A 13,373-nucleotide genomic window follows, 5' to 3' on the forward strand; every position below is an offset into this window, starting at 1 on the left:
ACACAACTCATCAACAGCAGCACACCTCCTACAGGAGAGCTGGCTGCCAGCCCAGGCCTCCCGGAGAGGCCCCAAGCACTCCCTGCAGCCTGAGACCTGTAGAGCTGCATCTACTGTCAGAGGGTCAGTCTGGGTCCAAGCCTTAATGCTATTGATGCTTCCCATAATCTTGTTTTCCTGCTGGGCATGCTGAAAGGAAAATTAAAATAGCTGTCCTACTCTTTGTGAGCACAACCAAAACAAACTACTGCTGAACGTGGTGCTAGTCAGGTCTCCACTGGTCAGCCTTACTAGAGGTCAAGAAGGAACGAGCACACCCAGCAAACTACTTGAGTCCTTGTTCCTGCATGCTTATCCCAACAAACTATTGCCTTCCTCGGATCCTGCTGGGGAGCCTCTCCACTTCAGAAGCCAGCCTAGAGCACGTGCTAAACTTGGGCGAGTCTGGGATGGTACGGTGGGAGCACACATCAGTCCCTATCATCCAATCAACCAAAACAATGCAACTTTATTAGAGCTATCCCCACATGAAAACTAGGAGCTCTCTGATATGCCTTGGCTGCTGAGGAAAGGTGCTGTACGGCATGGTTACAAGGAGGCTGTGATATGAAGTGCTTAAGAGGCACTGCTAGTAAACAAAGGCATTCTAGAGCGATTGTTTTGTTTGCCGATATATTTGTTTGCCATTAAATTTCATGTATTTGTACAGAGAGAAATCCAAGTGCATACTGATTTTTTTTGCAAGCTTTTCTGTGTTACAGGTTCATAATAGGGCTTCTAAAAGCAGAGAAACCAATGTGAAAGCCAACAGACCAGTTTACTTTTGCAAATGGGACAGCAGCACACTTACTGGTTTTGAAATCATACCAAGATAATGGATGGGAAGAGCAAGAAAGCAGGACAGCACAGTAGGGAGCTATTCTGGTCTATGCCTAGGATAGAATATAGCGCTTTTGAGTAATGCAGGTAAGGGCAAGGTTTGCAAATGAGCACCAATTAAATCTTCATATCATGCTACTGACATATCTGTGGCTTTAGAGAACAATTATTGGAAATATTTAAATAAGTTTTATGCCAAATTCCATGCAATCATTATCATCTTTCACCTGAGAATCCAGTTGCTTGAGCTGGTATCTGTACAGCTATTAACTGTACAAAACAATATATTACAAGAAATACTTTTTTTTTCTTTTTTTTTTTTTTTTAAAGTTACCAAACACTAAAACCATTAAATCAGAAGAATCATCCTTGGAACTGTCTAAAAATATTTTACTTCTGTGGAGTTCTAGATTCAATATTAATATTAGAAGTACCTTTTAAACTATGTATCTCAGTCTAGAGGTGGATTTTGTTATGTCTTAGTAATCTGTCATCAGTTTTGAACCAATGTAATTTTAAGAAAAAATTAGCATTTCAGGAATAGTAATGTTTTCATGTCTAAGGTTTTCAGCAAGGCTATTTAAAACTGTTTAGAGAGCAGAAAGATTGTAAGTAGTCAGACGCACTTTCGGATTTAGGCTAGACATCAGAAGAAAATATATACTGTAGGGACATGTTCAGATATCTGCTTTGAAAATCTGTTTGAAGGTAAAGTTACAAAATTGATCAGAGAGGTATATAGGTTTTTTATTTAATTCATACACTAGGATATAAGAATATTTCATTACCAATCTTATCAGATGAGCGATCCTTCTTGCTCACTAATAATAACTTTTGCTATTTATAGTATGGCAAACTATTGAATCCTTTTTATAGATTTATTTTTATTTAAAAAGTGTATTCTCCTACATCAATTCAAATTACCAAATTCCACTCCCCCCCAAAAAAATTATACTGCTCTGTCATGTAACATGAAATGGTCTTTCCTGAACTGATATCAATTTGACATCTTGTGACCTATGAAAACCAGAAGCGAAAACCTTCTACTGTTACCCAGTCCCAAAGTAACAGCTATTACGTTGCATCATTACTCAGGTTAATCTGGGTCTTTATTGAAGTTACACAAACACACGTCTTACTGCTTCAGTACTCTAATATTAGAACATAATACAATAGCAAAACAATCTTTAAGATAGCAGGTCTTCAAAACAATTCTCTGAAACATTTCTAAAACACCAGAGGAAATGGGTTAATTACTTGCCCATCAAACATAACTCAACACATATGGACAATGTTGTCTTGTGATGACAATTAACACTGAAAGCTGTCATCTGTATGGTGAAAAAAATCAATGGAAAAAAATAATTTTGTTTAAATGTCTTCACACATAACTCCAAACTGCACAGTCATTTGCCTTTGTTTTTAGTGGAGCATGTAACAATGCTACCCATGAGCAATGCTGTCCTAAGTTCACGTCAAAGATGCCTCTAGCCATGTCCTCACAGATGACACTTTCCTTCTTTGCTAGTATATATAAAAATATTTGTTCACGCTATATATGCAAACACTGAAACACCTAAGAAGGTGGCAAACTGTGTGCCAGAAACTGAAAAATATTCTGAGTATTGAGATAAGGATTTAAGGATATCCAGCTGAAAGATAAATACTCAGAAATCTCACCCTAAGCCCTCACTCTCTTCTATGACATTTTGTAAAACAAAGCAAAACCCAAAACACATCCCATATTTCATAATTTACAAAAAAACAGATATAGATGCTATTATTCCATACCTTTTTAGACTGTTCAGGCTGATTCAGCATTTTTTCAGCATCCTCCAGCCAGGCCTGCAGACCTGCAACGGTGCTGCTGTATCTGTCCCAATTAGCAATTACCTCTTCCAACATGCTTCTTACACTTTTCACCTCTACCGAGAGGTTCCTCCATTGTGCTGTTGTTTCACTCATGAATTTCATCACATTCTCAACTTCTTCCACTGAGATACAAAAACCACATTGATTGTTTACGTTCATTATTATTATTTTTGTAAAGCTTCATTTTATGCTATGCTTATCCATTCCCATTAGGGAATTATAATTTACTAAAACATCTGTTTCTGTAGGTGTTTATACACATATGCTCAGGTCACAGCCCAATTTTAGTGCAAAATTATGGCTGAGAAATGAAATCTGTATTCTAAACACTAAGGATAAGTACATAAAATGAGTGCAACATTAACATAGTCACACTGCATATTCAGTGTGGTGTTCACTTGCAGCAGAAGAAAGCAAGAGAGAAAGTTTCCTTAAAAGCAGAGAATATTACAAATGTATAATATACAAACACATATTATGTCTGTGTTCAATAGTACTGAAATTCCGATCACCCTTACACTGATTTTGAAACCAAACTGCTGCTATTTTTTGACATTTACTTTTTAATATTTTCCTCAATGCAATAAAGGTACAAGTGTGTCTCCATTCCAGAAGAAAAGCAGAGAGAGGGGGAAAAAAACAAAATAAAACAAAACAAAATCCAGAACAGACAAATCTTGAGACTTCCTTAGTAAAACACTCAAAATACTGACCTTTAAAAAAATTAGTTTCTAGCCAGGGTGTCCTTAATTTGCACTGCTGTTTCTGAATTCACATGAGTGAACATCTGCTCTTTAGAAAATTATTTGACATTGGATTTTTTAAATACCATGGGTTAAATCTATTAACTTTACATTTTGTAAGAATAGCTAGTCAAAAATGTTTACTTTTGTAAAATTCAAGTTGAGTGTCACCATCAACAAAAAAAAGATATGTATTTTCTCTCTACATCTGCTAACCAGTTTATCAGCCACAGCAACCTTCCACAGATATTACTCTATTATTATCTCAGTGGAGATTAAAATGATCTTATGTTTGTAACAAACTAGGTCAAATATTGCCCTGACGCAATCTCACTGAACCCAGCAGTGCTGTTTAGAAATTACAGGAGGCAGCTGTTGAATTGGTTAGACATTTTTCACAAGTACATCCATAATTCAAGTATCATTTGGGTTCCTTTTAGGTTTTCAAAGTTAATGAAGAATCTGTAATAAATCAGGGGTATTTTTGCCACTACAACAATACTGGGACTGAATCTCTGGCTGTCTCTTTCTAGTAAAGCAAGCAGTGACAGGGAGTGCTCCCAGGCACCAGAACATCACCTTGCCAACTCCTAACTTGGTCTCTACCCACTTTTGGTCCAGATCTACCACACTCTCTGAAACAAATCCTGGGCACGATTCAGAAGTTAGCATGGACCATGGACTTTTCCCAGTAGGAAGTTGGAACATGACCACCCTCTTCTGGAGAGTAAGAAAGCTTAACAGCAGGAAGGCAGGCTGTTCCACACCAGCTAACCTCATGCTAGAGATAATATAAAATTACTATCAGAGGTGCAGTCCCTCTGGTGGGCCACAGCTGCTTTCCAGCTGTACTGCAGGGACGAAACAGATAGTAAGAGATCTTTTTAGAGGATGTTTATGTCTAAAGAGATTAAAATGGTGTCCCCATGACAATAGAAACACAGGTATTTACCTGAGCCATTTGCTTTGGCATACATTTCAGCTGCTTTCTTCAAGATTTGATATGTAACTTCATACTGCTCAAAGAATTTACTATTTTCAATAACAGACTGAAAAGAAGAAAAAATATTACAGAAGAGAACATAAAGATACATATTAAGAATAACAGTATTTTCACTGAAATTAATTTGCATCAGGAAAGTTATGGTATTCTTAAACTTCACTATTGCTCCATTCATTTATAGAACAATATCCAAATTTCACCTTTCCAAATTAATGGTAGAGCACAGTCTCCCCTCACAAATTCAGTTTATTTGCTTTGCATATGGAAAGAATATTTAACTTCCTCTGAGGCAGTCTGCTAGTTGCTTAGTCTTGCTAGTACTCATAGCATATGATAATTTGAATGTGCATAAACCAAACAACTAATTTAGAAGTTATTTAATGGAAACTATTTCTCTACTGAAAGCAAACTGGAATCATTTTAATAAAAAGAAATTTCCCTCTTTGTAGAAGGTCACCACAAAATTCAAATCCACTTAAGCTTTAAAAATTGCTCCTTTGCAGAAAGGCAGATTTCAGTTTAGGAGATGAAATATATTTGATTATCCTTCAGTTTTCCTTTACCTCTTTCGCAAATGGTAAAAATAACATTAAGGAAACACTGCACAAAGAGATGCTGTTTTTTCAAAGTGTGACAGTGTTTTTCCTTTGGGAGTGATATTTTAACTATGTAATGTGTTACAGAGTGATGAATAACTTATATGGAAATATTTCAGTCACAAAATTATGCTTCTTCAGCTACTAAGTGGCATTGACTACTTCATTTTTTTTAATGTTCTGTCAGAAACATTAATTACATTAAATGTCTGTATTATTACATCTCTATATTATGCAAGCATATTATTATATGATCTCTTGCATTATCACTCCTATAAAGGGAGAAAAAATGTTGTTGTTTTTTTACTCAGCTTTCAAATTGTCTTGCTTAATGTACTTACATGGAGCTTTGGAATGGTTTTGCAACCTATGCTACTGCTCATGCTTCCCCAGTTACAGTCATACAAATTTAAGATGAGTACATCCCAGGTATGTCTACACAAGCTTTGGAATATCAGTGGACAAACTTCTACATATACTAGCACCATTTTGGTATAATGGAGTTTCAAATGAGGTCAAAATTCAATGTGCTTGGCAGAGAAGAATTAAAATTTGTGTATTCATCAACCCACATGAAAAAAGCTTTAAAAATGAATCCACCAGCTAGTATATAAAAATCTCCCATTTAAAAGCCTTTTACAGTTGTGACATCAAATCAACACAGATACCTACTGCAAAATTTAAAAATGTATTTATAACCACAGAAATTAGAAGTCAAGGACAATCAGAACTTTTCTCTGCATTATTATTAAAAAATGTATTCTATAAAGTATACAGAATTGCATGCATTACCATGAATTACGCAATAAACTCCTGACTTTTCACTTTTGCTAACCCCCCCCCAACACAGGCATTTTACTCTGAACCAAAAACACTTCATAAGAGAAACTAAGAGACTGTATCAAACTACTTATACAATGCTGATTTCGAGAGCACTTAGAAATATTTTCTAAAACTAAATAGACTATAATCACTTTACCAAGTAATAATCTCTCCTAAWTGACAAGAGGCCTTAAAGAAAATACATTGTTGTTCATGAATGTATATAGCATTAAGAAAAAAAAAAGTGTTAACACTGCAATGCTAAGCAGCAGCTATGGATTAGAATCCATGGATGACTGTACCCCGGTGGCCTAATATTTCCATTACAGCCGAGGCTCTGGTACCGTATACTCCTCAGGCTGATGGTGTACAATCTGTGATGACCTTTACTTATGATATATGACACGCTAGTGAAAAGAAGACTGGATAAAATAGCAAGGCACCACTTTTATTTATAAGCTAGAATATACAAATATATTCAAGGTATATGTTCTAACCAGAGCCAGACTGTACACCGGGTCCTAGAATACCAACATCACTCAGTCTGCTTTGGCAGAGAAGCAAAACAAACTCACTTTTTATCTCCTACCATAGTCACTTAGGGTACTGACTACAGCTTTCCTACTTAAGAGCTGTATTTGGCTGGAAGAGTAACACTCAGCTCTTGCTCCCAGAAACTTGCTGCTAGTTAAGCCAAAGAAAATAAAGACTCTTTCCATCACTTCAACCCTGGAAGGAGCCAAAAGTGAATGCCAGCAGGAGTGTAACTGAGCTCTACCTGTCTTCTTGTCCTTGGACAATTTCCTCATTTTGATGTGATTCAGTTTCATAAATGATGCTAGAAGTATTTTTTCCCCCAATGACCAACTCAGCATTAACAGTCTGAAGCAAAGGAATAACTGAGGAAGTCATAAAATAACATACAGATTCACCACTTAATGTTCATTTTAAAGGATAAAATAAGAATGTGATATAAAATAATAAGGCAAAATTCAAGCTATCCACTCCCTCAATTACTTCCCTTGTCACCTTTTAGCACTCTTAGAGACAGTGTTATGGAGCATACAAATGGACTATAACTCCTAGTTATTGCACACCACTCTAGCAAACAGTGTTGTTTTAAACGATCATCGGAATTTTGTAGAGCTTGTCCAGTACACCTGAATTTTTATGGGTCTCTAACTGTTAAAACATAGAAAGGGAAAAGCATAAATAGGTCTTCAATTCTCACTTTGCTGGGGGACCTTATTGAGTTTGTTTCCAAAGCAATAAGAAGTACCAGGCTATGGGGCCATCAGTAGTTCTCTCTACCCAGTGCCCTGGCTCTAAATGGGGCATGAATTCTTTCCAAATTGAATTCTCCTGTGCACTTCTTTCTCATATGGATTAGAGGGAAGGGGAAAAAACACTTAGCTCAGCCCTGCTTTTGAAAGCATCCCTCCACTCATGCCCCAATAAAGAACTGCAGCAGTGGTACCATTCTGCCAGCCAGTTGGCACTGCAAGAATAGATTTAACAAGATACAACGGGATAAGACTAAAAGGGAAAGTATCAATGAGTATTTGTCAATAGGCTTTGTTTCTTAAAGTGATATATGGATGACGCAGAGCTGGAACAATCTCTTTCCAAAACAGAAATAAAATATTGGATTTAATATTCTAATGCTGAGCAGGAGGGGGAAAAATATTCCTTAAAAGAATAAAATGACTCCTGTAACAATATATTATATTCAATAAATACACAGATGCAGCATAACTTTTTCTCTCAGTTGGAAGACTTTTTTTTTTTTTTTTTTAATTTGTACTGTGGGGGACTGCATCCCCAAAACCTCCTCTCTCTACATATTGTATTGTGTATTAGCACTATAAAGGGCACCTACACAGTTGTAAAAGAGGAAATGAAGTTCTTTGGAATTTCTATGTACAGTGAGTCAAAATCTTGGATTCAGAACCTCCAGGTAGGCTCAGTAAGTTGGTGGTCAGACAGTTAGCAACTGGGACATTATTTCTGTTTTAGAAGAGATAGTGCAAAGAGAATCATTTTCACATTTAGCCTTCTGACTAGGGTTCTTCCACGGAGAAGGCACATTCACCTCTGAAAAGATATGCCTTAAGAATTCAGTCATAAAGTTGTTAACTGGCAAATATCATTTCTGTTTCTGCTTTTTATTTATTCATTCCCAATCATTTTAAATGTGAATATTTGAAAAAATAGTAATAAAAAGATGACAAACCCAACTTACAATATAATTTTGAAGAAGTAGTTCTACTGACTCTCGTCTTCCATATTTGATAATCCATGATTTTAACTTTGATTCAGCAAGGACTAAGAGTGACAGTAGACGGTACTTCAGTTCCAGAAACTCCATTTTCAACAGATGGAGATCAGACGAAGAGGCAACAAAATTAAACCTAGAAAATGAATCATACTATAGTAAATCACAGCAATACTCATTTTGCAGAAGAGACTGGAAGCTCTAGTTACAGGTGAGACATTTTTCTAATCTTTGATCTATTTCAGAGTCTACAAACATTTAATTTTGCATGATGAAAATTCTGATGCCTGCTCATTAATAGCAAATGAATTATTGTTGTTTATTCACAGAAATCATCAGCTTACATCTGTTACTAAGTTTTGCAAAGTGATTTTTCTTTTTTTTTTCGCATGCATCTGAAGTGTTGTTACATAACATTCGTCCAGGGGCAAGTAATAACAGGATCAATGTAAAAAAGTATTCCTTTCCAAAACCCACAGCTTATGCTGACTCTCAATCTTTAATGCATCACACTTTTCAACATATTTTTTATGTATATTGGGGGGGGAGGGGGTCCTTCCAAATTTTTTTCATGCTTGCTACTGAGAAACATTAGACAGTGATTTCTACACAAGCAGATTCTAAAGCAAACAGGTTCCCTTTCATTCACAGGGGATTTTCATTTCAGATCGAAAGCCTTACCTCTCTGCCATATCCTCTAATTGGTCAGATGGAACAGGCACTCCGTTAACAGACCTGGTCCGGTGTATCTCATGGAATGTCTTTTTGTGACCATCTACGTTTTTCAGCAGATCCTGATTTGATTTAAAGGGAGAGAAAGAGAGATTGAGAGAGAGAGAAGGCTCACAATAGGCTACCTAACTAATAAGCACAATTTTAAGGCTGCACTGATGACTCAATGTAGTTAACTATTTGATCATGCTGTCACATTTGCATGCAAGGTTATGCTTATTATAAAAGCATTTACAGCAGCTTGAACATTTACATAGGGAACCCCCTTATGAGATGCTCTGCAAAAGCAGTGTCTAATTTAAAACAGAGAATGCATACACTGCAGAGGTTTAACAAAACATGAACTCTTAACTATATTTAAATAATCCCTGAAACACAGTCTGCAAATACTCTAATATCACAACTGCATAATCTTGCTAAATTTACTGTTTATGTCTTTATAACAGATACTAACCTTTATTAAGTATTGATTCAAATATTCAGCAACTAATCTGCTCCTTTACATAAAGGCAGGAGATCCAGAGCTCCTTATGTAAGTACACATTCAGTATTTAGTGAACTTCTTACTCTCAACATCAAAGCGTTTCAAGATTGCTTTCTATACATTACACGAATGAACGCAGAATGTGGTACCCAACCTGTGTTCCTGTGATAAGAATTGTACGAGCAAAAACCTTACAGCAGAGCACATTTCGACTGTAACTAAGCAACACTGCTTCAAACGGTTTCCTGGAGATTACTTATTAAAATGAATGACTGGCAATAGTCTCTGAACAAATATCTATACCAATAACAGGCCAAGTCCCCAGAGACTGAGGAAACACAGCAGTGGAAATTTGGCTGTATAGAGACAGCCCCAGCATAAAGCGCACAGAAGGCGCTTGACACAGGGGATCACAAGAATCCCCCCTCACCTGGGTCAACAAAATGCAAACTAGCCTATTGAGCACAGACGTCTGTCTGCTTCTGGGTGCTGAAGGAGGATTTCCTCACAGGTAGCATCCAGTGCTTGCACAACAGAAATCCACGGTAATTCTAATGGCTCAGCTCACCAAATCATCCCAATATCCCCATCAACCCACCTATCTTTTCTCAGTTTTCTGCTTCAGCAGAGATCTCGTTGCGAAGGGAAATGAATCAGACTTTCTCAGTTGCAAGTGATGCACTCATTTTACCATGGGAAAACTTCACTGAGGATATCCTGAGACTAACATACTCTCATGTAAAGGATAGACTTGAAACGAGTATCTCGGTAGCTGCATTTGCGACCTTGCCAGACAAAGAAGGATGTCCCTAACATGCGTAAGTAAGTCAAAATAAAATGCAGCAGTTTTAAAGATCCAACATCAACAGGAAGCTCATGAAAACTTTTATATAACGTACTCCCTAAGTGGAATCCTGCTCTGCAAAAGGAGTCTGAACAAGCAAAGATATTTTCCTTAATTTTTTGATCTGGGTGGCAATGTTAACTAAAATGAACTTAACTGCTTACTTAATTCCTTGAAGGTTTGTCTAAGTAAGCTGATACATTCTGCATTAGTTGCAAAATGGCCATAAGCTATAAATTTCACTAATATATCCATTGTCAGATGAGACAAAGATATAAAGAAAGTGATGAAGCTATCTCGACACAACAAACAAAAAACAACAACTTCCTGCCAAACACTGATTGAAAAAGTACTCTAATGCACTGCTGGTACTATCCAATAGCACATTAGGGTTCATCAGTGCAAATGTGAGTGACAAAAAAAATTCCAGGAGCTGATATAATTACAACTACTTCTGCTGCAGCTGTCCCATCCCATTCCCACGGGAAAATTCACCTGGCACAGACTAACCTAAATAGAAGTTTATCTGTTGGAGCAGAAATCCCCCATTCACCACAGCATTTCAGATGCAAAGAAATTACAGTTCAGTAAACATTGTTTTCTGTTTCTTATGAACGTATTAAAAGAAGGTCTATGGTGTTTACATTATAAGAGCAAAAAAGCATTTGGCTCGCTTTTTGTAATCAAGTACCAAGTCCCACGAATCCTGAAACACTTGATGTTTCAAGAAAACTAATCAAACTTAGCATTATGAGAGTCTGACCTTGAAAGACAACAATAACTTCCTCTCAGTTTCTTAATATTGTTTTGGTTAAATTTTATTAGCTAGCACTTAACTCCAGCATGTAAAGAATAGCTGGGAGAGAGACTCAACTCATCTTCCAGCAAAACATTGGTTGTCCATTCTGACTATTCCAAGATGACGATGAAACTTTTCAGCTTTTCATTATATGGCATGACTTTTTAAAAATAAAAAGCACATATCCAAACCACAAGCAACAAGAAAACTACAATCAAGTTTTAAAATAATATTGATAGAGAAACGATATAAAACAATAGTCTTACTGCCACAACTGCAACCTTTCTCTACAACACATTTTTTTCCTTTATCCTTTTTATTTTCTGTCTCAGTTTCTTCTATCATTTCTCCAACAATTTCTGTCTATACCTTTCTCATAATATATTATGTAAATGCACATACAAACCTCATAGTTTGGTTTTGAATGAGAACTTGGATTCCACAAAGAACAACAGCAAAGGTATTAAAATTCACCTGGGAAAGTTTCCTGTTTACCACAGCAGAATGGACTTCTCATGCTATTTGTCATTGCAATACTATGAAAATTCACTTCATGCTATCTTCCCCCAGTCTTGGCTACAATATCAATTCTATTGAATATCAGCGCACTTAAGTATCTTCTCTCTCTCTCTTTTCCTCTCATACTCCTGCCCCTGCCCCTTCCCTATTCACTCAACAAGCTCTTATTGGTTAAACTATGCACCCAGCTTACTAGCTCCCTATGGAACTTTATCCAACAGAAGTCCTAGAATAAGGGAGCAATTAACATATTACTATCTGATAACTTTCAGAGAGAAGAAGCAGAGAAAATCAAATGCAATTCTGAACATCGCTTGTAAGATACACAGACATGACAGTTAAAGCTACCACTGAAAGGAAGACACATAATCTTTAGCTACTGTCAAGATGAGGCAACCTTACCCAAAATGAGACTAGTGGAAGGCAACTAGCCTTCGAATCACAAATAATAATCTTTGTTTGTATAGCATGATTGATTTACAACCTTGGAAACAATGAAACATAATGCATAGAATGAATGTATCTAGATCTACCTTATGTTGTTCAAGCTTCCGATGTATTATATTTGCTGTCTCCTCATGAGCTTGCTGAATAGTTATTTCTTCCCTCAGAGCAGCCTCTGCTCTAGAAAGCCAAGCACCTATGGTACCCAAAGGTGCAGGAAGAGATTTATCAAGGTGTACCTGCCATTCAAGTAGCTACAAAATAAAAGTAAAGAGGATTGAACTTCTGTCCTTGCTTAATTGTACAAACAAGTATATTGGGGGGGAGAGACACTGTATGCAGCAAGAAAAAAAAAAGAAGAAGAAAAGCATAACAAAATATGTTTGAGACATAAACCTGGCTATATCACTTGACATTACTTCTGGAGTTATAGCATTCTCACAGGCAACAAAATCTCTGTAAGAATTCCCTTATACATCTATTTTCCTTCCAGAAGGATAACTGAGTTACAGTACTGACTGCATATAAATTGGAACAACTGACAAGCTGAAGATCTGGTATTTTGTCAATTAACAGTCACAGTAAGACATATGAGACTGCCTTCTGTTCAATGTCATTTATTTCATACTCTTGCATAAACCTTTCTTTTATATATATACATATATATGTATACACACACACACATATATACACACACACACACACACACACACTCTTTGTGTGTAAAATGCAGATGAGTCTCAAATGACTGAAGTCAAGAGTATAGCAGTAAAGCACCTTGTCTTATCAGCAATCCGAGTTATGGGAGTGAAAAATAATGAAAATAAACATGTCAAAACTCCAAAATACTTTTAAATAGTTCCTCTGTTAAATATATAGGGAAATCTATGATGATACACTGAGTAATAATGACTTAATTACTTTTTATTTGGGATGACCAATATTATTCACTTGGGATTTTTCACTCAATTATTACAAAATTACCTTTCTGAATACTAAAATTCATTTTTTATTATTGCAAGTTCAGACCAAAAATAGTATTAAATCTTTATTTTTTGCTAAAGCTTTTAGTATTTCTTACACAGAACCATTTTTTGTTAATTACAAAATATTATACTAGAATTTTGCAGGCAGCTTTAGTAATTTACATTAAAACATTGCAGTTTGAGGGGGAATGGTACTTTATTTTTTTAAATCAATAATGTTTTGAATTTGGCTAAACACTGTTAACACACATTCAGATAAAGGGAAATCTCTAAGTATGGTCCATGTCTTAAAGTTCATATTCTGTCTTTGCTTGAGCAACTACTAAAAGGGACAGTATGGTAAATGTTCTCAAAACAAACAGAATATAATTCAAC

General features: G+C 36.1%; 1 protein-coding gene across 1 annotated transcript in view; it reads right to left on the reverse strand.

Moving 5' to 3' along the window:
• Positions 1 to 2,670: 2,670 nt before the first annotated feature.
• Positions 2,671 to 13,373, reverse strand: part of LOC112975546 (nesprin-1-like) — a gene marked incomplete at its 3' end in the record, with an annotated part of 94,877 nt that continues 84,174 nt past the window's right edge. The window contains exons 12-16 of the mRNA XM_026085788.1: positions 12,102 to 12,266; positions 8,872 to 8,984; positions 8,158 to 8,326; positions 4,447 to 4,543; positions 2,671 to 2,873 (exon numbers count right to left, since the gene is read on the reverse strand). Of these exons, the coding sequence (XP_025941573.1) occupies positions 2,671 to 2,873; positions 4,447 to 4,543; positions 8,158 to 8,326; positions 8,872 to 8,984; positions 12,102 to 12,266 (747 nt within the window). The remainder of the gene's footprint in view (positions 2,874 to 4,446; positions 4,544 to 8,157; positions 8,327 to 8,871; positions 8,985 to 12,101; positions 12,267 to 13,373) is intronic.

Source organism: Apteryx rowi, unplaced genomic scaffold (genome assembly GCF_003343035.1).
Source record: "Apteryx rowi isolate R43461 unplaced genomic scaffold, aptRow1 scaffold_674, whole genome shotgun sequence".
Lineage (NCBI taxonomy): Eukaryota > Metazoa > Chordata > Aves > Apterygiformes > Apterygidae > Apteryx > Apteryx rowi.